At 46.1% G+C, this 27,481-nt stretch overlaps 1 protein-coding gene across 5 annotated transcripts in view; it reads right to left on the bottom strand.

The window, feature by feature from the left end:
• The window catches only part of AGO2 (argonaute RISC catalytic component 2), a 312,251-nt gene that overhangs the window by 235,164 nt on the left and 49,606 nt on the right, over positions 1 to 27,481 (bottom strand). For all 5 annotated transcript variants that reach the window (XM_033934274.1, XM_033934272.1, XM_033934270.1 and 2 more), the window contains one exon: positions 12,332 to 12,452. In XM_033934274.1, coding sequence (XP_033790165.1) covers positions 12,332 to 12,452 — 121 coding nt within the window. The remainder of the gene's footprint in view (positions 1 to 12,331; positions 12,453 to 27,481) is intronic.

The following is a 27,481-nucleotide window of genomic DNA, read 5'->3' as shown; positions in this document are numbered from 1 at the left end:
TTGTGCACTGAATCAGTAAGGAAGAGGGAGCTGGCTCGAAGATAATGCTGCATCGATCGCACCATGAACCGGCAGTTGAAGAACACTGTTTTGGGCCTGATGCACATTCTGGCCCTGTGGACCGGCAGGAAATTTCTGTAGACTGGTGGTGAAGAACACTGATCTAAACCATCCCAGACCATCCTCAAATGAATGGCCATGCAAGTCTGCCCAGTACTGGCCTTAGTTTTTCAATATATACCTATTTTCTGATTAGAGATCCTCTGTGTTCATCCCACACTTTTTTGAACTCTTGTTACCGTTTTCCTCTCCAGAACAAACAAACCAAAAACTGCAGACTTGGTACACGATGCAGGCAGACTTTATTTATAACAAGTAAATCATTGATTAAAAACCTTTTACCAGGTCAGGGACCCAACACGGTCCGTGTTTCGTATAATCTTCATCAGGGGTCCAATTTTGATAAAAGGAAAAGTTATCAGAAGAATAGCCTTGGACAAATAGCGGTAAAGGACGCGCTAAAAAAGACTAAAATGCTGGTGATACGCTGGGAAAGTCACCTCGGCGACTTTCCCAGCATATCACCAGCATTTTAGTCTTTTTTAGCGCGTCCTTTACCGCTATTTGTCCAAGGCTATTCTTCTGATAACTTTTCCTTTTATCAAAATTGGACCCCTGATGAAGATTATACGAAACACGGACGGACCGTGTTGGGTCCCTGACCTGGTAAAAGGTTTTTAATCAATGATTTACTTGTTATAAATAAAGTCTGCCTGCATCGTGTACCAAGTCTGCAGTTTTTGGTTTGTTTGTTCTGGATTGTTGTTTACTGCAGACAGTTGGACCTCTGGCTTTTGCCTTTTTGGTTTGGTTTGCTGTACCGTTTTCCTCTCCACCACTTCCCTCGGGAGCGCATTCCAGGCATCAACTGCCCTCTCCATAAAGAAGAATTTCCTAACATTACTCTTGAATCTACCACCCCTCAACCTCAGATTATGCCCTCTGGTTTTACCATTTTTCTTTCTCTGGAAATTCAAATTTCTGACCTACTGACTTTCCGCCAAAATTCAAATTGGTGGACTGCCCTGTTCCCAATCAGGTCAGTGAACCTGCCCCTTTTTGCTTCAGAGCTATCTTCTTCAGCCCTTTAAAGGGCTTCTGCTCCAACATGCAGCCACTTGATCGCCAAGCACAGTGAGGGGAAGGGAGGCCAGTCATCGCATTCACTGCATCCAGAAAAAGAACAGCTCTAAAATGGAATTTTCTTCAGCGGGAAGCCCCGCCCCTCTTTGCTTTAGAGCCATCGTCTTCAGCCCTTTAGAAGGCTGCTGAGCCAGCGGGCCTCACCAAAGGGCCCTTTGTGCGGCCCTTCGTGCAGACCAAGATAGTCCAAGGAAGACTCCACAAAGAAACCCTTGGAAAAACTCCCCAAAACACACAACACCCATCTCAAAACCACTGCACTCACTCACCACATATGCCCAGGATTCACAGCCACACCATTCTCCATCCTCATAAGTCACACAATGAAGCAGATAACAACAAAAACAATTAATAACTATTCTACTGTTCACCTTAATAACAACACACCAGAATGCAACAGGAAACTACATATCCCCAATTCCAGTAATATTAACAACCAATAGAAACTACCAACCAGCCAGGAGAAATCACATGAACAGAATGCTGACAGACTGCTCAGCCAGCAAGCCCAACATCCCTACTAATGCACCAAAAAACCCTCCAAAGAAAAAAATCCTCCCAGGATCAAACTCTCTCATCTACCCACAAACAACTCACAACAACCAAACAGAATATACACAGATAACATGTGCCTACATGACCATCAGAACTATAAGCCCAAAAACAGAACAAATAAAAGACTGGCTAGAAACAGAAAAGTTAGGATGCCTCTTCCTCACAGAAACCTGGCTAACATCTAACAATGACCCGTGGATAACAGAAGTCTGGTCCGCAGGGCTTCAAAATATAGATGATCTGGAGAGACAAAAAAATGAGGAGGAGGTCTAGCTATCATAGCCAAAAACACCCTGAATATAAGCATACTAGACAAAACATCCGCCCCCCTACATGGACCTACTAGCCTGCCAATTCTCAAGTGACACACCAAAGGAAACCATGACCTGCCTTTTCTGCTACATAACACCAGGGAAATGGAACACAGCAAAACCTGAATTTGGAGAATTTATTCTGTAACTCCCTAACTTCTGCATACAACCTGATCCTAGGAGATTTAAACCTGCACCTCAAGGACGAAACCTCCAAACAAGTAGAAAACCTTCTCTCTTTCCTAGAAGCCCTCTCCTTCAAAATCCTAGATCCCCAAATCACACATGAAAAGGGACATCAACTCGACATAGCAGCTTTCATGTCATAACAGCCCACTCAATCAGATTCACACCTCAAAAGGAATCTGGACATGCTCCCTCAGGTCAGACCACTACATATACACTTTCAATATCAACTGGGCACAGAGAAAATCCAGACAAAAAACAAAACAAAACACAGAATAACCTATGAAACATGTCAAAAAATAGACCCCACCAAATTCTTCAACAAAGTAGACACCATGATCCCAGAAGGTAACCCCCAAAGAGTTCATAACCCACTGGAACACACTAAGCAATAACATCCTAGACGATATGGCGCAACTCCAAACAAAAAAAAGTATCTACAGGTGCTCAAATAAATGGTTTGACAATGAACTACTCCAACTCAAAGACAATGCAGGCGACTCGAAAGAGAATGGAGAAAAAACAACCAAGAACACACAAAAACAGCCTGGAGAAAAATAAACAAATACAAGACAAAACTAAACTAAAAAAGAAAAATATTCTACACAAACCAAATAGGCTCAGAAATTCAAGATACCAAAAAATTATTCAAATTACTAAAAGAACTCACAGACACCAAACCCTATCTGGCTACTAACAATGCCACCCCTCCATATGCCTCTCATCAAGGAACTGAAAGGGACCATAGCTGAACTGCTTCAACTAATAGCCAATCTGTCGATCAAATCGGGAAAGATTCCAGAAGACTGGAAGGTAGCAAATGTTACACCTATCTTCAAGAAAGGTTCGAGGGGAGATCCGGGGAACTACAGACCGGTGAGTCTGACCTCTGTACCGGGAAAGATGGTAGAGTCACTGATAAAGGACAGCATCATTGATCACCTTGACGGAAACGGGCTGATGAGGACCAGTCAGCACGGTTTTAGCAAAGGCAGATCGTGTTTGACGAACTTGCTGCACTTCTTTGAGGGAGTAAACAGACAGATAGACAAGGGCGATCCAGTCGACATTGTATATCTGGATTTTCAGAAGGCGTTCGACAAGGTTCCGCATGAACAACTACTTCGGAAAATTGCAAGCCATGGAATTGAGGGTGAAATACTCACGTGGATTAAAAACTGGCTGGAGCATAGGAAACAGAGAGTGGGGGTAAATGGACAATACTCAGACTGGAAGAGCGTCACCAGTGGGGTGCCGCAGGGCTCGGTGCTTGGACCCGTGCTCTTTAACATCTTTATAAATGATCTGGACATAGGTACGACGAGCGAGGTGATTAAATTTGCAGATGATACGAAGTTATTCAGAGTAGTAAAGACGCAGGGGGATTGCGAAGATCTGCAACGTGACATAATCAAGCTCGAGGAATGGGCATCGACATGGCAGATGAGGTTCAACGTGGATAAGTGTAAAGTGATGCATGTCGGTAACAAAAATCTCATGCACGAATACAGGATGTCCGGGGCGGTCCTTGGAGAGACCTCCCAGGAAAGAGACTTGGGAGTTCTGAACGACAAGTCGATGAAGCCGTCCACACAATGTGCGGTGGCAGCAAAAAGGGCAAACAGAATGCTAGGAATGATAAAGAAGGGGATCATGAACAGATCAGAGAAGGTTATCATGCCGCTGTACCGGGCCATCGTACGCCCTCACCTGGAGTACTGCGTCCAGCACTGGTCGCCGTACCTGAAGAAGGACACGGTACTACTCGAAAGGGTCCAGAGAAGAGTGACTAAGACGGTTAAGGGGCTGGAGGAGGTGCTGTACAGCGAAAGATTAGAGAAACTGGGCCTCTTCTCTCTCGAACAGAGGAGATTGAGAGGGGACATGATCGAAACATTCAAAGTATTGAAGGGGATAGACTTAATAGATAAGGACAGGTTGTTCACCCTCTCCAAGGTAGGGAGAACAAGAGGGCACTCTCTAAAGTTGAAAGGGGATATATTCCGTACAAACGTAAGGAAGTTCTTCTTCACCCAGAGAGTGGTAGAAAGCTGGAACGCCCTTCCAGAGGCTGTTATAGGGGAAAACACCCTCCAAGCATTCAAGACAAAGTTAGACAAGTTTCTGTTGAACAAGAAAGTTAGACAAGTTTCTGTTGAACAAGAATGTGCGCTGGTAGGGCTAGTCTCAGTTAGGGTGCTGGTCTTAGACCAGAGGGCCGCTGCGTGAGCGAACTGCTGGGCATGATGGACCACTGGTCTGACTCAGCAGTGGCAATTCTTATGTTCTTAAACAAAATTGCAATAGCTAGGGAGACCTTCACTGGAACCCCAACCTAACTGGATGAGGTTACTCTCCTCCCCCCCCCCCCCCCCCCCAGAGAAAGAATCATGAGCAGCGAATAGAACCTGGTCTGACTTCTCAACAATATAATGGTCCAACATAACAATAAACTATACAATAAATACAGCTAGGCAGCATGTAACCTCAACTACTGCCCTCCCCTCCATTCCTGTTAAGAACCTCAAGCCTGAAATTCCGCAGTGGGTACAGTCCATACTCATTGAAGGCCTTTTCACAAAGGATTTCAGTGAAATCAACCATCATCACCCCTATCTTGAAGACCCAAAGGGAGCAACTGATCTACCCTCCAATTACAGACCCATAGCCTCAATACCTTTATACATCAAGTTTATGAAAGGCCTAGTGTCAAAACTTCTCACAGACTACTTTAACTCCACAACATACTCCACCCCTCCCAATCAGGCTTCAGGACCAACTACAGCACAGAGACACTACTAGGCTCTCTCCTGGATACAGCCCGACAACACTTAAGCAAAAGCAAAAAAAAAATGCTACTCATACAACTAGACTGCAGCATTTGATCTGGTTGATCACAACATACTACCACAAATATTGGAGACAATAGGAATCACAGGCAGGATACACACATGGTTCCAAGGATTCCTACAATCCAGACACGACGGACTACTCGCCACGCAAGCAGCAAAACTAGGCAGCCACATCTCCAATTTACTAATCTCAGCACCAAACTACAATACCTTCAGGAGAGAAATAAAAACCAGGTTATTCAAGAAATATGTCAAGACAAACTCCTGACACAACCAATAACCTAATTCCATCACCAGACTATAAATGTTCCAACCAATAACTTCCCTGTAATATTCTGGATATTGGCGGAATAAAAGAAACTAATGTAATGTACCGTATTTTCACGCATATAACGCGCGCGTTATACGCGTTTTTACCTACCGCGCATACCCCTCGCGCGTTATATGCGTGAGCGCGGTATACAAAAGTTTTAAAACATAGTTCCCACCCCGCCCGACGCCCGATTCACCCCCCCCAGCAGGACCGCTCGCACCCCCACCCCGAACGACCGCTCGCACGCGCTCCCACCCGCACCCGCATCCACGATCGGAGCAAGAGGGAGCCCAAGCCCTCTTGCCCGGCCGACTCCCCGACGTCCGATACATCCCCCCCCCCCCCCGGCAGGACCACTCGCACCCCCACCCCGAACGACCGCTCGCACGCGCTCCCACCCGCACCCGCATCCACGATCAGAGCAAGAGGGAGCCCAAGCCCTCTTGCCCGGCCGACTCCCCGACGTCCGATACATCCCCCCCCCCCAGCAGGACCACTCGCACCCCCACCCCGAACGACCGCTCGCACGCGCTCCCACCCGCACCCGCATCCACGATCGGAGCAAGAGGGAGCCCAAGCCCTCTTGCCCGGCCGACTCCCCGACGTCCGATACATCCCCCCCCCCCCGGCAGGACCATTTGCACCCCCACCCCGAAAGACCGCCGACTTCCCGACAATATCGGGCCAGAAGGGAGCCCAAACCCTCCTGGCCACGGCGACCCCCTAACCCCACCCCGCACTACATTACGGGCAGGAGGGATCCCAGGCCCTCCTGCCCTCGACGCAAACCCCCCTCCCCCCCAACGACCGCCCCCCCCCAAGAACCTCCGACCGCCCCCCAGCCGACCCGCGATCCCCCTGGCGACCCCCACGACCCCCCCACCCCCCTTCCCCGTACCTTTGGTAGTTGGCCGGACAGACGGGAGCCAAACCCGCCTGTCCGGCAGGCAGCCAACGAAGGAATGAGGCCGGATTGGCCCATCCATCCTAAAGCTCCGCCTACTGGTGGGGCCTAAGGCGCGTGGGCCAATCAGAATAGGCCCTGGAGCCTTAGGTCCCACCTGGGGGCGCGGCCTGAGGCACATGGGCCCAACCCGACCATGTGCCTCAGGCCGCGCCCCCAGGTGGGACCTAAGGCTCCAGGGCCTATTCTGATTGGCCCACGCGCCTTAGGCCCCACCAGTAGGCGGAGCTTTAGGATGGATGGGCCAATCCGGCCTCATTCCTTCGTTGGCTGCCTGCCGGACAGGCGGGTTTGGCTCCCGTCTGTCCGGCCAACTACCAAAGGTACGGGGAAGGGGGGTGGGGGGGTCGTGGGGGTCGCCAGGGGGGTCGCGGGTCGGCTGGGGGAGCGGTCGGAGGTTCTTGGGGGGGGCGGTCGTTGGGGGGGAGGGGGGTTTGCGTCGAGGGCAGGAGGGCCTGGGATCCCTCCTGCCCGTAATGTAGTGCGGGGTGGGGTTAGGGGGTCGCCGTGGCCAGGAGGGTTTGGGCTCCCTTCTGGCCCAACTACCAAAGGTACGGGGAAGGGGGGTGGGGGGGTCGTGGGGGTCGCCAGGGGGGGTCGCGGGTCGGCTGGGGGGGCGGTCGGAGGTTCTTGGGGGGGGGCAGTCGTTGGGGGGAGGGGGGTTTGCGTCGAGGGCAGGAGGGCCTGGGATCCCTCCTGCCCGTAATGTAGTGCGGGGTGGGGTTAGAGGGTCGCCGTGACCAGGAGGATTTGGGCTCCCTCCTGGCCCGATATTGTTGGGGAGTCGGCGGTCCTTCGGGGGGGAGGGATGTATCGGACGTCGGGGGGGGGGCATCAGGCTTTCAGGATGGGGACAGACCTTCAAGGGGGGACAGTGCACGGAAGTCAGGGGGGGTGAACGGAGAGTCGGAAAGTCAGGGCGGGCGAAAAGAGCGTCGGGCAGCATGCGCGGTATACCCGTGAGCGCGGTATACCAAAGTTTTTGTACATATCATCGTGATTTCTGCGCACTATACCCGTGTGCGCGTTTTATACGGGTGCGCGTTATTTGCGTGAAAATACGGTAATTATTTACAAAGACAAACTGCAGACCTCACAGCATGGTGGCTGAAACATCGGTTGCTACTAGTGCTGCCCAATTCGAATCGATTTACAATTCATTTTGGGTGAACCGATTTGAAATAGATTTGTATTTTTTAAAAATCAACCTCGCCGATTCGGGACCCAACCTTCCTCCCTGTGCCTTCAGGTTTAGTTTTAATACACAGCTTCTAAACGTCAATAAAGGGCAGCACTTTTGGCAAACCCGAAAGACAGCAGTGACCTCTCATGGAGCGCAAGGAGAAAGTAATGTAGTACCCTCCTCCTCCATCAGCCATGGACCGCAAACGCTCATGGGAATGCCACACCTTTACCGCTTCATCCCAGTCCCGGCGTCTGGTGCACTCTTTCCAAGCCCTGCCTCCCTGCTTGCTCCCTCGCCAGTTTCACTTTGAAATGAAGCCATTTGTCTCGTGACAGCTGCTTCTCCACAACAAAAAACTGAGCTTCCTTCTGAAGATGAGTTGGTGGCTCAGCGAAGGGAGGGGAAGTTTACACGTTGCTTTGTAGCCCTTTTTTCCACTCACCCCCTTTCAAACCTACAATTTGGCTCGATCTGATCTAAAACTACTCGCACAGATTCTGTGCGAGTAGTTTCAGATCAGATCGAGCCAAACTGTAGGTTCAAAGGGGTGGGGTAAGGTGGAGAAAAGGCTACAAAGCAACATGTAAACTTCCCCTCCCTCCCTTCGCTGAACCAACAGCTCATCCTCAGAAGGAATCAGAACGCTCGACAGTATTGCTCTGTGGAGAGAGGTTGTGGAAGACACCTAATGGGGAGGGGGGTAAGTTTTTTCTTAAGAGGGACAGAGAATGTGTGTGTATATGTGTGTGTTGCAGAGTCCATTCAAACCTTATTCCCCAGCAGCTGGGAAACAAAGGTGGGTTGCAAGAGCCAGAGTGATTTAATCAAAGTTGTAGGATCGTTCAAAAAGCAAGTTGTGCTTTCTTTAGTTGCTCTTGCGGATTGCATGAGATTGATCTTTCCTGGCTTCCTTTTCTGGTTTTGCGAAACGTTAAGGAAGGCTACTGCTTGTTTTCCCTTCAAGTTTTGACCAAGGTATTTATTGTATTTGGGATCACCTCACTTCTAGACAATGATGGAGTGACCATAAAATGAGTTTTCGCAGTCCACACCTTATGCTCGTGGTTTCAAACCAGCCCCTCTGGAGTTTTGCAGTGTGCAGAATACAGCAGCTTTCCAAATACAGGCAAGCAATTTTGTAGTGCAAGAGACTGTAGGCCAGGGGGGAAGCCAGATGGCGCTACAAAGAAGAGGGGAACATGCAGGCCTTTGGGGGGAGAGGACCCTGGTGTAGAAATACATGGAGGGAGGGGGTTCAAAGAGACATGCGTATGCCGGACAGGGGGGGGGAGGGAAGAAATAATGGGTCTAAAAACAGAGGAGAGGGAGAGAGATGGTGGACAATGGGATTTAGGGAGGGAAGGAACAGAAAAGGAGAGAAGTTGTACACAAGGGATGGTGTGAGGGGCTAGAGATACTGGATAGGAGGGTAGTTGGGAAAAGAAAAGAAGAGCTGGTGGACCCTGGGGTGGTGGGAAAGGAGGGAAAGATGCTGGATGAAAGGGTAGTTGAGAAAAGGAGAGATGGTGGATCTGAGGATGGTGAGGTCCATCGCTGCAGCTGCAGGGATAGAGACGAAAAATAGGAAAGATGCCAGACCTCCAGGGAAGGGAAACAGAAGGGGAGGACAGAGATGGAAGATGGATGGTTAGCACGGAGAAAGAAGAAAACAACAAATGGGCAGGAGACCCTGGTAAGCGAGTTATCTGATTTGAATAATGACCAGCCAACAAAAGGTAGAAAAAATAATTTTATTTTCTGTTTTGTGATTACAATTTGTCACATTTGAAATGTGTATCCTGCCAGAGCTGGTGTTAGACCGCAAACGTGAGCTAGGATTTAACAGAGAGGAAAAGTCTTTTTTGTTTGTTTATTTTGTTTACGTCACAGCACCAGTGTGGTTAGGAGAGGGCAAAGGGGATGGGGTGGCTGAAGATGCTATAAAATAAACCCACCAGGATGTTTGGGAAAAAAAACAACCCAAAAACACCCAAATGGCAGGAAAATCAAATCAAAATATTTTTTTCCTGAATCGGGCAGCACTAGTTGCTACCTGATAAGACACAGTGAGACCTTGAAACCTGTTACAATGTCAGCTATGGAAACCTTGAGAGAACATAATCAAAAGTTATTTATTATAGATTATTGAATTGTATTTCACTCTCTATGTAGTTTTTCTTGTATTTTATTATCTGCATAGAACTGAGAGAGTTTATTGCAGGATAGAAATAAAGTTTTATGTTAGTTTCTACCTTAAATTTGTAGCCCTTCAATGAATTATATTAAAAGGTCACCTACTGAGAAGGGAAGGACTCCTCTCTTGACTACAGTCAGATCACTATAAGCTATCACTGCTTAAAAAAGAAAGTTAAAGTTAAACAGGATGCGATTTTCTCCTTGCTTATAAGTTTCAATGCTAAAAAACCATTCAACAGAATTCACTGGGGATTCCTTTTCAATGTTTTGCACTACTATGGTTTAGGTTCTTTCTTCCTAAATCTGTTTCAATGTTATACCATGACCCAAAGGCCCATTTATCTGAACCTAAATATTCTCTTCCGGTGCAAGACAATGAAGCCGAAGGCGAATAGAATGCTATGCATTATCAAGAAAGGTATTACAGCCAGAACGAAAGAAGTTATCCTGCCGTTGTATCGGGAGATGGTGCGCCCGCATCTGGAATACTGCGTCCAATATTGGTCACCGTACCTTAAAAAGGATATGGCGTTACTCGAGAGGTTTCAGAAAAGAGCGACACGATTGATAAAAAGTATGGAAAACCTTTTATATGCTGAAAGATTGGAGAAACTGGGACTCTTTTCCCTGGAAAAGCAGAGGCTTAGAGGGGACATGAAAGAGACTTACAAGATCATGAAGGGCATAGAGAAAGTGGAGAGGGACAGATTCTTCAAACTTTCGAAAACTACAAGAACGAGAGGGCATTCGGAAAAATTAAAAGGGGACAGATTCAGAACCAATGCTAGGAAGTTCTTCTTCACCCAAAGGGTGGTGGACACCTGGAATGCGCTTTCAGAGGGTGTGATAGGACAGAGTACGGTATTGGGGTTCAAGAAGGGATTGGATGATTTCCTGAAGGAAAAGGGGATAGAAGGGTATAGATAGAGGATTACCATACAGGTCCTGAATCTGATGGGCTGCTGCGTGAGCAGACTGCTGGGCATGATGGACCTCTGGTCTGTCCCAGCAGAGGCACTTCTTATGTTCTTATGCAACTGGAAAGCTTCAGAAAATAAGGAGATCTCTCAGGGTTTAAGTTTAATAAGGCAAAATCAGAGGTTTTAGCAAGGCCAGATTCGCTTAGTAAGCAATTATTTTTGCTACCTAAGGATACAGATGACCATGGACACTTCTAAATTATATCACCTTAATGTTGAAAAATTACTTCAAGATACTAGGAAACTTCTTATGCAGCTACCTTACCCTCATGGTCCTAGTCCTTGGAGTTTGGAACCAAAATTAGTTTTTACTTAGTGAGCCATCTGAAAAAAAATATCAGTCTCTTATTTCTGCAGAATGCTGGAAACCCGCCAATCTCCAGAAAATTGCCAGGCAGTTCTGGACAGACCTCTAAAATGCACCACTTTTAAAAAAGTTATTGCTTTTATCCCCAAAGGTAGTCCATAGTGCTGAACTACAGAAAAGCCACATCAGAACAATTCATTGGTCTTACTTTTCACAAAAATAGGCATTACTTAAGCAGATAGTGCCAATACATCACTTTGTACCAAATGTTAAGCAATGGATAATTCCTTTGCTTCAATTTTTTGGCAGAAATCAAGATATTTCCTGCAATCTATTACACCATAAATAAAAAATGTGGCATTCACTACCCCCCCACTTTACAAAACCATAGCACGTTTTTTATCGCTGGCTGCGGCAGTAACAAAGCTGACGCTCATAGAATTTGCATTACGGTTTTATAAATGGGGAGGGTAAGTCACTATTACTGAATACAAGGGGAAGAAATGCATCCTTAATCATTTGTTGCTTCCCACACTTCCATCATTTGGGTATTTGAGAAATGAGTTCCATAATGACATTGGAATCTATAATAGCAAATCACACCAATAGGAAACGTAGCACATTTTTAAATAACTGGAAGCTATTCTTAAAAATGTTATCTCCTGCAGCGCGCAGTCAAATCTTGAACAAGCTGCAGACATGCCCTAGACCTTCTGGTTTTCCTTCCGGAAAGTTAGGGGAGAGGAAGGAGGCTCCGGTGTTTGCAAAGTACAGGTATGTGTTTTCTGTCTTAATTGGGGGTTATAAGAAACAGACCTCAGTTCAGTACAATTTTGATCTTTAATGTATAATCATTTGTATTATCACGGTTGTTGCTTTATTACTCAAATTTAACAGATTATACCAAAAAAAGCCATCCCACCCTCTTTGATTCTCTATATAGTCTGCCTCACAGGGACAGCTATATGAACATTTGTGTTTCCACTAGGACTAGACAATTATAGATCTTTATAACCTCTGATACAAAACATATTTTTCAAAATAGTAAAGTATTAATTTTCAAAATAAATGTGTAAAAGAAATTTGCATGCTTTAATCTAAAATTTATATGTACACTGATTAAGCTTAGAGTCTGACCAAATGCCCAGTGATTAAGACATAGTAGTTTTTATAAAAATCTTAAGTGGCCTAGATTATAAGTCAATGCTTCCTCAAAACCACTTGTACTAGATGACCATTCCATGACTCTAGTGAAAATGAAAATTTAGAATTCCTTACTTTTTCCCTGCCAATAGGAAGTGGCATAGCTGTATAAAGATTTTTCCTCCCATCAAACACTGGTTTACGATCTCCAAAGATTTGAGTCTTAAAGTGCTGGACCATATGTTCAACTATTTCCCTAAAATATAAAAGAAAAAAAAATACATCATAAATGGTATCATTCAAATGAAACAATTACTCAGATGTAACTGGCTCTTCTCTCAAGTCAACATTCTAAGAGATACTTAGTGGAAAACTAAAGTTAAAATCTTAACCATTCACAAATTCCAGGAACCATTATGTGGCATAACAGCCACTGTGTACCCACCCAATGTTCTCCATCCCATTTTTATAGTATTTGATTCCTTTACTTAAAAAATAATCTCATAAAAAAGAGGGGCAGAACTCCTCCCTTTAAGATGAGCATAAGTCCTCCAACTGCATTGCTGCCAGAATTGGAAGATGCTTTAATATTATGTTTTCAATGGCTAGGGACAGGCAGGCTCCCCGGAGTTCTACAAAGCTTGCTTATACCTCACTATTGACAATGTGATTGTGAAACAGCAACCCCTACCCCCTACCCCAAGGGCAGAACTGTAGGTAGAAGAAAACCACTCAGCTTACAAAACAGTGATGGCTAGCCAATATTATCTACTGAGGAAACTAAGAGGTCCTTTTACTACAGTGCGCTAGGTACTTAACATGCAAATTAAGTGCATATGATAGCAGCATAGTAACATAGCATAGGACAGCAGATAAAGACCTGAATGTCCACCTAGTCTGCCCAACCTGATTCAATCTAAAAATTTGTTGGGTTTTTTTTTTTCCTTCTTCTTCTTAGCTATTTCTGGGCAAGGATCTAAAGGTTCCAACTACTGAAGTCTCCATCAAAGCTCACTCCAGTCCATCTACACCCTCCCAGCCATTGAAGACCTCCCCAGCCCACCCTCCACCAAACGGCCATATACAGACACAGAACGTGCAAGTCAGCTCAGTACTGGCCTTAGTTCTTCAATATTTACTATTATTTTCTGATTCTAGATCCTCTGTGTTCATCCCACGCTTCTTTGAACTCCGTCACAGTTCTCCTCTCCACCACCTCTCTCAGGAGCATTCCAGGCATCCACTACCCTCTCCATAAAGTAGAATTTCCTAACATTGCTCTTGAATCTACTACCCCTCAACCTCAAATTATGTCCTCTAGTTTTACCATTTTCCTTTCTCTGGAAAAGATTTTGTTCTACGTTAATACCCTTCAAGTATTTAAACGTCTGAATCATATCTTCCCTGTCCCTCCTTTCCTCTAGGGTATATAAATTCAGGGCTTCCAGTCTCTCCTCATATGTGTTTTGGCGCAAACCTCCTATCATTTTCGTCGCCCTCCTCTAAACCACTGCAAGTCTTCTTACATCCTTCGCCAGATACGGTCTCCAAAACTGAATACAATACTCCAAGTGGGGCCTCAGCAACAACCTCCACACCTTCATTCTTCCACTGGTTACACCTCTTTTTATACAGGACAGCATCCTTCTGGCAGCAGCCACCGCCTTGTCACACAGTTTTTTCGCCTTTAGTTCTTCGGACACTATCAACCCAAGGTCCCTCTCCCCAGCCGTGTATATCAGCCTCTCACCTCCCAGCATATACGTCTCCTTCCGATTATTAATCCCCAAATGCATTACTCTGCATTTCTTTGCATTGAATTTTAGTTGCCAGATATTAGACCATTCCTCTAACTTTTGTAGATCCTTATGCATGTTTTCCACTCCCTCCTCGGTGTCTGTTACAAATCTTTGTATCATCAGCAAAAAGGCAAACCTTTCCTTCTAAACCTTCAGCAATGTCACTCACAAACATATGGAACATGATCAGCCCCAGCACCGAACCCTGAGGAACTCTACTACTCACCTTTCCTTCCTCCGAGCAACTTCCATTAACCATCACCCTCTTGCGTCTGTCCATCAACCAGTTTTTAATCCAGTTCTCCACTTTGGGTCCTAACTAGAGAATAACACTGGGAAAAAAATTGTCCCCGTCACCGCGACCACCGTCCCAGTCACCACCCTGTCCCCGCGACCACTGTCCCCGCTCCATCCCCGTCCTCACAACCACTGTCCCTGCCCCGTAACCACTGTCCCCGCATCATCCATACAAGCCTCAGTAATGCAATATTTAGCTTATTCCTTCCTTATAAATCAGTTCCGGCTGCTGAACTAGAGAAAGAGATGTTCAACTGGCAGGGCTTTGTTTATCCTAAAGAAAAGAAAAAGAAAAGAAATAAAAAGAAATTTTTTTCCTACCTTTGTTGTCTGGTTTCTGCTTTCCTCATCTTCTCATTCAATTCTTTTCATCCACTGTCTGCCTTATCTCTGAATCTTCCATTTGCTCTGTCAGTGTGCCTCTCCCTTCCATCTCTACCTCCACACATCCCCATTTGGTCTGACACCCATCTTTTTCCCTCAGCTCCTCCCACAGGCATCTGTCTTCTTTCCTTCCAGCGTCTTCTCCCCACTCTCTCTTCCCCATTTCCCTTCAGCATCTTCTTCCCACTCTCTTTTCCCATTTCCCTTCAGCGTCTTATCCCCACTCTCTCTTCCCCATTTCCCTTCAGCGTCTTCTCCCCACTCTCTCTTCCCCATTTCCCTTCAGCGTCTTCTCCTCACTCTCTCTTCCACATTTCCCTTCAGCGTCTTCTCCTCACTCTCTCTTCCACATTTCCCTTCAGCATCTGTTCTTCTTCACCCACCCTTCAGCGTCTGTTCCATTCCTTTCCACAATCACCACCCTTCCCTCTCGCCACCCCCTTCAGCATCTGTTCCTTTCTACCTCTTCAGCATCTGTTCCTTTCTACCGCCCTTCAGCACCCCTCGTGTGGTCCAACCACCTCCCTCTTACCTTCGTGGTGCATTACAATGTAATTTGTACAAACTGCCTGAGCCTGCAAGCTCGGTCCCCGTCCCCACAAAACATCTGATCCCATCTGCACAAACCATCTCACTTCAGTGTTCCTATTTTCCCCATTTCTAATATCTCCATCTGTATCTGGCATTGCCTCCCCTGTGTCCATATACCATCCCCATCTATGTCCCCTTTATGTCTCTGTCCTTATGCCCCCATGCACATAATTTCCCCCTCATGTAGTTCCCCTTTATGTCTCTGTCCCTATGCCCCCATGCACATAATTTCCCCTGTTTCCGTTACCTTCCTATGTCCAGATTTCCCCTCTCTTCCTCTTCCACACCAAAATTCTGGAATTGGAGACGGAAATAAGGAACGCCGACCTAGACGTGGTGGCGATATCTGAGACTTGGTTCACGGACTCTCATGAGTGGGATATGGTTATACCGGGTTATAACTTACTTCGTCATGACAGAGAGGGCAAGTTAGGAGGAGGGGTGGCGCTATACACTAAAGAAGACATCAAAACTACCAGAATCACAGATGTCAAATACACTGGAGAATCCCTCTGGGTGAACCTAGCCAGAGGAAACGAAAAATGCCTGTATTTTGGCGTGGTATACAGACCTCCAAGGCAACAAGAAGACAAGGATATAGAATTAATTGAAGACATAGAGAACATCACTTTGTGTGGGGACACAGTACTGTTAGGGGACTTCAATATGCAGATTGGAACACACTTTCCACGACAACCAGCGGCAGCAGAAGACTATTAACTGCCATAAAAGGAGCACTACTCAAACAAAGGGTATTGGAGCCCACTAGGGACCAGGTGATACTGGACCTTGTACTCACCAACGGGGAAAGCGTCTCGGAGGTTTCAGTGGGTGATACGCTAGTCTCCAGCGACCACAACATGGTATGGTTCAACCTCAGGAAAGGTTTCACTAAATCAAACACAACAACAAAAGTCCTCAACTTTTGGGGCACTGACTTCGAACGCATGAGAGATTTCGTCTATCAGGCACTGCAAAACTAAGCTGAAACCGATAATGTAGAGGTTATGTGGTCAACCCTGAAATCTACCCTACACGAAGCAACAAACCGCTATATAAAAACAGTAAGCAAACGGCAGAGAAACAACAGACCCCAGTGGTTCACTGTAGAGATTTCGGACCTCATTAAAGAAAAGAAGAAAGCATTTATTTCCTACAAACAATCAGATAAAAGGGAGGCAAAAGAAGACTATCTGACCAGGTCTAGAGCTGTCAAAATGGCAGTCAGAGAGGCCAAGCTTCGAATAGAGGAGAACCTAGCAAAGAATATTAAGAAAGGGGATAAATCCTTCTTTAGGTACATTAGTGAAAGAAAAAGAAACACAGATGGGCTGGTGCGTCTTAGAAAACCGGACGAGAATTATGTAGAATCGGACTCCAATAAAGCCGAACTACTGAATGAATACTTCTGCTCAGTCTTCACTTGCGAGGCACTGGGATCCGGTCCATAGCTACAGACAAGGAAAAGCTCGGAAGACCCATTTTGAAATTTCGAGTTCACGCCCAGCAATGTCTACTGTGAATTATCAAGACTCAAAGTAAACAAAGCCATGGGACCGGACAACCTACACCCCAGAGTGCTTAGAGAGTTATGTGATGTCCTGGAGGAACCATTATCTGTGCTCTTCAATCTCTCCCTGAGCACGGAAGAGTCCCCTTGGACTGGAAAACAGCTAACGTTATTCCACTCCACAAAAAGGGCTGCAGGACAGAGGTTGCGAATTACAGACTGGTGAGTCTCACATCCATAGTGAGTAAACTCATGGAAAACTAATCAAACAGAAATTAGATACGATCCTGGACGAAGAGAACCTACGGGATCCCCACCAACACGGATTTACCAAGGGAAGGTCCTGCCAATCAAATCTAATTGGCTTCTTTGACTGGGTGACAAGAAAGCTGGATGCGGGGGAGTCCCTGGACGTTGTGTACTTGGGACTTCAGTAAAGCTTTTGATAGCGTCCCACACCGCAGGTTATTGAACAAGCTGAAGTCGATGGGATTAGGGGAAACATTAACTGCATGGGTTAATGATTAGCTAAGCGGTAGACTTCAGAGGGTAGTGGTAAACGGTACGCCTTCCAAAACATTGGAGGTGACCAGTGGAGTGCCGCAGGGCTCTGTCTTGGGCCCGATCCTCTTCAACATATTCGTGAGTGACCTGACTCAAGGGCTTAAAGGTAAAATATCATTATTTGCCGATGACGCCAAACTATGCAATTTAGTAAGTAAAAACACTTTGCCCGACCGTATGACGCAGGACCTACTTCTTTTGGAACACTGGTCCTCGACGTGGCAGCTAAGCTTCAATGCTACAAAATGTAAAGTCATGCACCTTGGCAGCAGAAATCCATGCAGAACTTACACACTAAATGGTGAGACTTTAGCCAGGACCAAAGTAGAACGTGATTTGGGAGTGATCATTAGCGATGACATGAAAACTGCCAATCAGGTGGAGAAGGCTTCATCCAAGGCAAGACAAATGATGGGCTGTATCCGAAGGGGTTTTGTCAGCAGGAAGCCTGAAGTCATAATGCCGTTGTACAGATCCATGGTGAGACCTCATCTGGAATATTGTGTACAATTCTGGAGACCACATTACCAAAAAGATGTGCTGAGAATTGAGTTGGTTCAACGGATGGCCACCAGAATGGTCACGGGGCTCAAGGATCTCCCGTATAAAGAAAAGCTGAATAGATTGCAGCTGTACTCACTCGAGGAACGAAGAGAGAGAGGAGACATGATCGAGACGTATAAATATATCACAGGCCATATCGAGGTGGAAGATGATATCTTCTTCCTTAAAGGATCCTCGGCCACAAGAGGGCATCCGCTGAAAATCAAGGGAGGGAAATTTCATGGAGACTCTAGAAAGTATTTCTTCACCGAAAGGGTGGTCGATTGTTGGAATGAACTTCCACTACAGGTGATTTGAGGCCAGCAGCGTGCTAGATTTCAAAAGTAAATGGGATGTACAAGTGGGGATCTCTAGGAGGGTAAAACTAGGGGGTGGGAGACACTAGAGTGGGCAGGGGGGGTGGGTCATTAGAGTGGGAAGACTTGAAGGCCCTTTTCTGCCGTCTTTTCTATGTTTCTATATGTTTCAATGTGTCTCTTCTCTCCAACTTCATCTAGCTTCTTTCCCTCTTTCTCCCCCCCTGCTTCCAACATCTGGTTCACCTGCCTGTCCTCCCCTTTCTTTCCTGCTGTGGGTTCAATATTTCTCTCCCTCTTCATCCCCTTGACCCAGCATCTCTTTCCCTTTCACTCCCTCTTTTCTAGTGTGAAGGAACATGCGCAATCATGGATCGCTCGGCTCAGCAGTCCCCTCCCACCCAATCACCGCATCCCATCTCTCTCCACCTCACCTTAGGTGCCGAATTTAATTCTTCTTCTCTGCATGCTTTCAATAAGTCGCGCGTGCAGCTGCTTGAATTCTTGAATCTTCTCCTCTGATGCAATCGGAAACAGGAAGTTGCATCAGAGGAGATGATTTCAACATCTCAAGCAGCCGCGTGCAACTTATTGAAAGCGTGCTGCTGGGAAAAGAAGAATTAAATTGGGCACCTAAGGTGAGGTGGAGGGAGGGAGATGGCAGGACGCGGCGATCGGGTGGGGATGCTGGACTGCACAATCCGTGCTTACTTCACAGTGGAGACAAGACCATTCACCACTCCACGGGGCGGTGAATGGCCTTGTCCCTGTCCCCGCAGCGACCACTATTTTTTCTCTCCCCATTTTGGCGGATTTTCCGCAGCTACCCGCGGGTAACAACCACCGTGTCATTCCCTAGTCTTTCAAGTTTGATCAAGAACATCCTATGAGGAACTGTGTCAAAGGCTTTGCTGAAATTACATCTAGCATACGTCCTCGATCCAGCTCTCTGGTCACCCAATCAAAAAATTCAATCAGGTTCATTTGACAAGATTTACCTTTAGTAAAGTCATGTTGCCTCGGATCCTGTAACCTATTAGATTCTAGAAGTTCACTATCCTTTCTTTCAGCAACACTTCCATTATTTTTCCAACAACCCAAGTGAGGCTTACCGGCCTGTAGTTTCCTGCTTCGTCCCTGTGACTTTTGTGAATAGGGACCACATCCGCTCTTCTCCAATCCCCAGGAACCACTCCCGTCTCCAGAGATTTGTTGAACAAGTCTTTAATAGGACCCACCAGAACCTCTCTGAGCTCCCTCAGTATCTAATCTAATATTTGTGCGTTGCTCATACCTATACAGGCTCAAGGCGACTGTAAAGAGAGGTAAGAGGGGAGAGAAAGAGAAGGGAGAGAGAGGAGGTGGATAGGTAAGAGGGAAAGAAAGGAAGGAGAGAGAAAAATAGGGGAAAAAGGAGGAAGGGAGGAAGGGAAAGGGAGAGAAGAGAGGGTAAAGGAGATTAAGTATCGAACAGATGGGTTTTCAGTTTTCTTCGGAAGATGATGTGGCAAGGTTCAGTTCTGGTCTTTTCTGTAAAGCCATTCCAAGTTTTGATTCCTAGGAAGGTAAGCATGGACTGGAAAACTCGTTTATAGTGAAGATCTTTAGTGGATGGGAGATTTAGTAGCATCCGGTTGAGGATTCTACGAGAAGAAGACCATTCTATTGTTCACCTTCAGTTTTTCAAGTTGTTCATAAACACTTTCTTCCGTGAACGGCGCAGAATCTACTCCATGACTACAGACCGTTGCTGCACCATGCAACCACAAATAAATAAAACAATACAGAAAGCCTTCGCAGTTATGAGAAACCTAAGACAAGTCCAGGAAATTCTTTGAAAGAACACAATTCCAGCTTATAGTACAATCCCTAATCCTAAGTCTACTAGATTACTGCAACATCCTCTACCTCCCCTGCCCTGCTACAACAACTAAACAACTACAAACAAGCCAAAATACTGCTCTAAGACTCATCTACTCATTGAGGAAACACAACCATATTACAGAAGTATACATCAACTCACATTGGCTACCAATCCAAGAAAGAGTAATATTTAAATTTTAATGTATGTTATTTAAACCTTAAACGGAGACAGCCCAACCTACCTGAACAACCGCCTCATCCAAACTACCTCAGTCAGACATAGAAAAACACATACCCCATTCACACACCCCTCGATCAAAGAAGTAAAACAAAAAAATTATACGATGGCCTCCTAGCCACTCAAGCAGCTAAACTAGATAACCAAATTTTCAATCTACTGATAACGACCCCAGACTACAAGATGTTCAGAAAAGAAAACATAGTAACATAGTAGATGATGGCAGATAAAGACCCGAATGGTCCATCCAGTCTGCCCAACCTGATTCAATTTAAGTTGTGGTTTTTTTTAAATTTTTCTTCTTAGCTATTTCTGGGCAAGAATCCAAAGCTTTACCCGGTACTGTGCTTGGGTTCCAACTGCCGAAATCTCTGTTAAGACTTACTCCAGCCCATCTACACCCTCCCAGCCATTGAAGCCCTCCCCAGCCCATCCTCCACCAAACGGCCATACACAGACACAGACCGTGCAAGTCTGCCCAGTACTGGCCTAGTTCAATATTTAATATTATTTTCCGATTCTAAATCTTCTTTGAACTCAGTCACAGTTTTACTCTCCACCACCTCTCTCGGGGACAAATTTGTCCCGTCCCCGCAGGAACTCAATTTCCCCATCCCGTCCCTGCGAGTTTTGTTGCTGTCCCTGTCCCATTCCTATAAGCTCTGCAAGCAAGCCTTGAATATAGCCCAGGAAAATTACCAGAAGCCCTCAAAAACAGCAATTTTAGGATTATAAGAGGGGGTGTAGAACATGCAGGGAAACCTCCCAAAATCCACCTTTTAAGACCCCCCCAAATCGCTGATTCAGGCTGGCAGCCTGTATTCACTGTGATATGTGCTGACTGGGAGAACACTCCTGAGAGAGCTGAAACAGCTTACAGGGAAGGAAACAGGCAAGCTGGACTGGAAATCTTTGGCTGGCCGGAAATCCACGGCTGGGACCTCCGCAACCCTAAGACACGCTGTACAGACGTCTGGCGGAGGAACGCAGTCAGACCTTGATCCCAAGCATGCCTTCACGGAGCCACGCAGCCTGTGCTCAAACCACTAGCAGTTGAACCTGGGATGAGCAAGCTCCCAAGAGAATGGTCCCCGAGCCCCTGATCCTAAGTCCAGGCTGTCCAGAGGGCGTACCAACAGGCAGTGGACCCCCTGGAAAGCACAGTTACTTACCGTAACAGGTGTTATCCAGAGACAGCAGGCAGATATTCTCATATTTGGTGACATAATCAACGAAGCCCGGTATGGACCATATGAAAAGTGAACTGTCACTTTACGTTTTAAGAAACTTTGTGACTATCCGCACTATACATACACGACTAACTTCCCGCCCACCAAGACTCGTGGAACCTCAGTTCCGTTAGCAAACTAAAAAGCCAACCAGGGAGGTGGGAGGATTGTGAGAATATCTGCCTGCTGTTACTGGATAACACTTGTTACGGTAAGTAACTGTGCTTTATGCTAGAACAAGTAGGCAGCATATTCTCAAGTATGGGACTCCCTAACTTACCACAGAGGAATGGAGGGAGAGTTGGCCTTTAAGAAAATATATTTTGTAAAACTGTTTGGCTGAAGCACCCGTCTCGTCTGAAATATTATTCCAGACAGTAGTGAGGCATGAATATGTGAACTGAGGACCAAGTAGCTGCTTGACAGATTTCATCAATGGGAGTGGAACGCAGGAATGCAACTGAAGCTACCATAGCTCGTACTTTATGTGCTGTTACATGCCCCACCCGCCCAAGTTGCAGCCCAGCCTGAGTATAGCAAAAGGAAATACAGGCCCTAAGCCATGTGGAAATAGTTCTTTTGGTTACTGGGCAGCCTAATCTGTTGGGATCAAAGGATATGAACAATTGAGGAGATGTCCTGTGAGACTGAGCCCTTTGTGAGTAATAAGCTAGTGCTCATTTGCAGTCAAAGGTATGAAGAGCTGCTTCACCAGGGGGAGTATGAGGCTTCAGAAAGAAAACTTGAAGCACAATCGATTGATTCAAATGAAACTGCACAACCAGTTTTGGCAAAAATTTCAAATGGGTGCGGAGAACAACATTATCATGGTGGAACACTATAAAAGGTGGGTCCACTACTAGTACTTGAAGCTGAATTACTTGATGTACAGAAGTGGGAAGTGTGTGGCGCAGTGGTTAAAGCTGCAGCCTCAGCACCCTGGGGTTGTGACTTCAAACCCACACTGCTCCTTGTGACCCTGGACAAGTCACTTAATCCCCCAATTGACCCAGATACATTAGATAGATTGTGAGCCCACCGGGACAGACAGGGAAAAATGCTTGAGTACCTGAATAAATTCATGTAAACCATTCTGAGCTTCCTTGGGAGAATGGTATAGAAAATTGAATAAATAAAGTGGAGACTAAGAATACCACTTTCCAAGTGAGATATTTAAGAAGAGAAGAAGACATTGGTTCAAAGGAGGCTTCAATAATCTGGAAAGAACAACATTAAGATCCCAAACCACTGGAGGCGGTTTAAGAGGTGTGATGTTAAAAAGACCTTTCATAAATCTGGAAACAAGAGGATGAACTGCAAGTGATTTACTGTTGACTTGAACATGAAAAGCACTGATAGCACTAAGGTGAACTCTGACTGAAGTGGTTTTAAGATCTAAGCTGGATAAATGTAGAAGATATTCCAACACTGAAGGTATGGAAGAGGATGAAGCATGATGATGATGAAGAAGATCACATCGCACTGAAAACCATGTCCATTTCTGTCAGTAGCACTGCTATGTAGAAGGTTTCCTACATACTTCTAAAATGAACATGACCAAATCAGAGAGATCAGCTTCTGTAGAAGTCAGGCTTAGAGGTACCAAGCTGTCAGGTGCAATGACTGCAGACTGGGATGTAAAAGAGACCCTTGACTCCGAGTTAGAAGAGTTGGAAAGATCTGCATGGTTATTTGGTCTTTGGTCGTGAGTTGAAGTAGAAGGGAATACCACGGCTGTCTGGGCCACCAAAGGGCTATGAGAATCATAGTAGCCGATTGAGACGCCAGGGATCACTGAGCTGTTCTGAGATGGCCTTGCAAAGGGAGTAACATGGATGTTGACGCTATGTGACCTAATAGTCTCATCATTTGTCTGGCTGAGATGGACAGAAGATGGTATACTTGACTGCAAAGTTGGATCAGGTTGTCCTGCCTTTGTTTAAGCAGGAATGCCCTGAGTAGAATGGTATCAAACAGAGCTCCAATGAACTGTAACAGAGTTTGAGAGGGTTGAAGTTGAGATTTAGGAAAGTTGACCTTGAACCCCCAACTGTTGAAGAAACAGGATTGTTGACTGTATTGCCGAGAGCACTCCCTGAGAAGAGGCATCTTTTATAAGCCAGTCATCGAGATAGGGAAAAACTTGAAACCCTTGATATCTTAAAACTGCTACTACAAGGCATTTGCTGAATACTCTTGGAGAGGTTGCCAAGCCGAAGGGCAGAACTTTGGATTGAAAATGTTGATGGGCAATTTGAAATCTCAGAAACTTTCCGTGAGCAGGATGAATTGGCACATGGGTATAAGCTTCTTTTAGATCTAGAGAGCATAGCCAATCATTTTGATCCAACAAGGGGTATAGAGTTCCCAGGGATAACATTCAAAACTTCTGGCTAGGAATTTGCTTAGGTCTCGGAAGTCAAGAATTGGACGCAGACCTCCTATCTTTTTCGGGACGAGAAAATACCTGGAGTAGAACCCCTGATTTCTCTTAGAGGGAGGGCACTACCTCTATGGCATTTAGTTCAAGTAGAGCCTCTATTTCCCAAAGAAGAAGGGCCGTCTGCTGCAGGTTGAAAAAGGACTCTCTTGGAGGATGAGTTGGTGGTATGGAGAAAAAATGAAGAGAGTAACCTTGCTTGATGACTTTGAGAATCCACAGGTCGGTTGTTATCAGAGTCCAACAGTGATGGTAGATTTATAGATGACCTATAAATGGAAGGGGAAGAGGTTGAGATAGGGGGACAGAAGCTATACTTTCGATAAATGCGTCAAAAAGATTGAGTAGGCTATTGAGGAGCTGTCATCTGAGGTTTCTGAAACCACTGTTGCTTCTGCTTTCTTTGTGGTGGCAGTCTAGAAACAGAAGATTTAGTACAATATTGCCTTTGATAGGAATAAGAAGGCTTGGCTGCCTGTCTTGAAATCGAAGGCTTAGCCTTTGTTTTGACTAAAGAATTCCAACTGGTTTCATGCAGAGTTAATTTTTGTGCCACCTGCCAACTGAGTACAACACCAACTGCCCAAGCTGTAGAGAAATACCCCCATCCTAATACTGACCAAAAGGACCCTCAGCGGCAATCCGGAAGAATGATCTGAAGCTCCAGAAAGGTAGCCTGACCCTGCTCAAGAGTAGAAGAATGAACAAGTACTGAGTCGCCTCTGAAGACCAGAATCCTGGAGCTGAGGATGGAAGCCACTGAGCCCCCCAACCCGACAGCCCGGGATGGTCGGTGGTCATGAGCTAGTCCAGCAAAGACCGAGGCATGCCTTGAAAAGAGAAATCGCGCTGAGCCACCAAATCATACAGAGCGATGCAGGAGGAGCATACCAAATAATTGGAGCCCTGAGATACCGGGAACCACCGGAACAAAAGCGACTGCTGTAGCGTAAGAAGGGGAAAGCAAGCCGAAGTTCCCAGTGGAGTCAGCAATATGGATCCCAGAAACTGTACAGAATCCCATACTCTTGGTCATGGTAAGCGAAGAAGAATACCAATCTGAGACCGAGACCCCACGCCCAAGTCTCCGGAAAGAAACACATGTCTCTCCTATATGAATAAAAACATTACCCCGATATACCTATAAATAGTACAGCAGAAAAGAGCGCTGTGCAAATTCGAAGATGCACGTGTAAAGAACTAAGGAAAAGATACCACCCTTTTCGTGTCAGTCAAATGGCCCGACTGGAAGTCGTCCGAATCAAGCAGGCAGTCAAGAAGAAATTAGATGAATCACCTGGTAGTGCCAAAACGGTACCACCGCCCACATCATCTAAAACGTTCGTGAAGCCTTGGGTAGGCGAAATGGCATGTGCCAAAACCAAAAGCGCTGCTCCAAGAGAGGCAAGCAAACCAAGTGCCGATTTGGAGTCCATAGAGAAAATGTAAATATACTCCCAGGTTGTCTGCAGAAATGTGTAACCCTGAGAAACTAATTCAGCAGAATGGGATCCAGCCTGCCCAATGCCTCCGTCTCGGGCACCATGCAGTAAGTGGAACAACGTCCCTTAGTTCCCGAAGAACCACAAGAACTGTCCTGAGGACCAGTAACACTAAAAAGGGAAACACAAAACATAGAGACTCCAAGAATGAACTGGAAACCTGAGGAGGATGCAAAGATGCAAGCATCCTGAAAAATCTTCACAGCCCCCTGACCTGACATTATAGTGTCTTCTCCCTCATCAGAAAGCCTGAAGAGTCATTGGAAGAAGTCAAGATCCCCTCAGAATGAAGTGCAGAAAGTCAGGGAATGGCAGGATGAGACTGTAGGATCTGCACGAAGATTCTCCTAGAAAAAATCAATTTCACAATGTAAAGAGGAATATACTGGAACCATGAAAACAGTACTAACCCCATGCAACATGAGCGAAATACGTATGTCCTTTAAAGTGAATACGTACTAGACTCAATCAAGATGCTGCATCTACCGCCCCGTGGAAAACAACAGCATTCCTACAGGTATCAGACAAAGCTCACATCGCTAATGAGAGCTTCAGGGATGAGGCTAACAGACACATAGCGCGTGATCATCCGCGGGTTTGATAGAATAGGTAACTGGTTCCTGGTTAAAAGGAGCTGTACAGCCCTTCCTGTCTGGTCGGGGGGCCCGTCTAGCATGTGCCATGAGAAAATAGTGACAGGAGAAACCAGCGTGATAAGCATGGAAATCTGAAGTCCTGGCCCCCTCAGAAATAGAGAAAGAGAGTCCTGGCCGCAGGAAGATGCGCAGTGTCATTATGCCCATAGAGACAGCCCGAACTTGGAAACTGTTTGTACTACCTTTAGGCATATATATTCTGTGCCACTACTAGACCCATGCAGCTCAGCACAGAGGCCCAAATAAGGACAGTTACCAACAGACAAAGGCTCAATCTGTAGGGACCCCAAGAGAGACAATGAGATACCTGTGTGAAATACAGGGCACTATCTTACTGCTGATCTCACCGTGCCGTGAGTTGCCGTATGTCGCCCCAGTCCGGAGACAAACCGAGACTGGGTGACCTAGCCCAGGTCAGAGTCTCTCTGGTAAACCCCTTGAGTGCTAACCCCAGAATCCGATTAAACAAGCAGCTTCCTTCAAGGGAGTACAGCAGGAACACAGATATAGACAAATAAAGCTGCCCAAGCTTGTCCCAAAGCTGGTGAAACACATACAACTTGTCTGAACCGGAAAGGAGAGAAGCCCCGGCATACCCTGACCAAAGTCAGCTGGAAACAAGCGCACGCCTGATTCTCGCCGACATGTGGTCGTTGCATCAACGCTCCTAGAAACATAGTCGGATTCGAGCCCCGCAAAATTTACCCTGCCGCAGCTTGCATAGAAAAAAAATCAGACTCGGGGAATAACCAGAAGAACGGCCCACAGCGCTGGAAAAAACATGTCCCATCTCATGCGCGCTGCTATAAACCGGCACCTGCACAATCAGCTGCACATGGCCGTGACAAACACCGATGAAAGAGAGCCTCAGAATAAACAGGACTACTGCTGTACTGAAACCCAACAATGAGAACAAGTATGAGCATGAAATCGCATCGCTACTGCCGCGCTGTAACCAACAAGGAAACCAAGCGCGTGCATGCAAAGGGCGGGAAGTCCTGGCTCCCTCCACGGATTTCTAGTCATAAAACTTAGCCTCAATAAAATATCCATACCTTAAATGTATGATGACCGAACCCACAGTACTAAGACTCCCAAACAGAACCTGAAGTTCAAACAACCGTAAAAGCCAGACATACTCACAGACTTGTTGTTAGGGCCGGTTGAAGCCAGTTTGCAGCAAAAGCTTGGCAGAATGTAACAACTGTGGTCTCTTTTTTTTTTTTTTCCACAGAGAAGGGAAAGAAGAAAAAAATTGAGACCCAGTCAGACCCTCTAGCAATGGAGGGAGGGTGAGGCAGGGACCTGGGGGGGCCCAGGTGTAACCTCTAAAGCCGGCACCGTTCAGCTGG

This window comes from Geotrypetes seraphini, chromosome 2, assembly GCF_902459505.1.
Source record: "Geotrypetes seraphini chromosome 2, aGeoSer1.1, whole genome shotgun sequence".
NCBI lineage: Eukaryota > Metazoa > Chordata > Amphibia > Gymnophiona > Dermophiidae > Geotrypetes > Geotrypetes seraphini.
The sequence above is the reverse complement of the archived record's forward strand: the minus strand, read 5'-3'. Positions and strand labels throughout refer to the sequence as shown.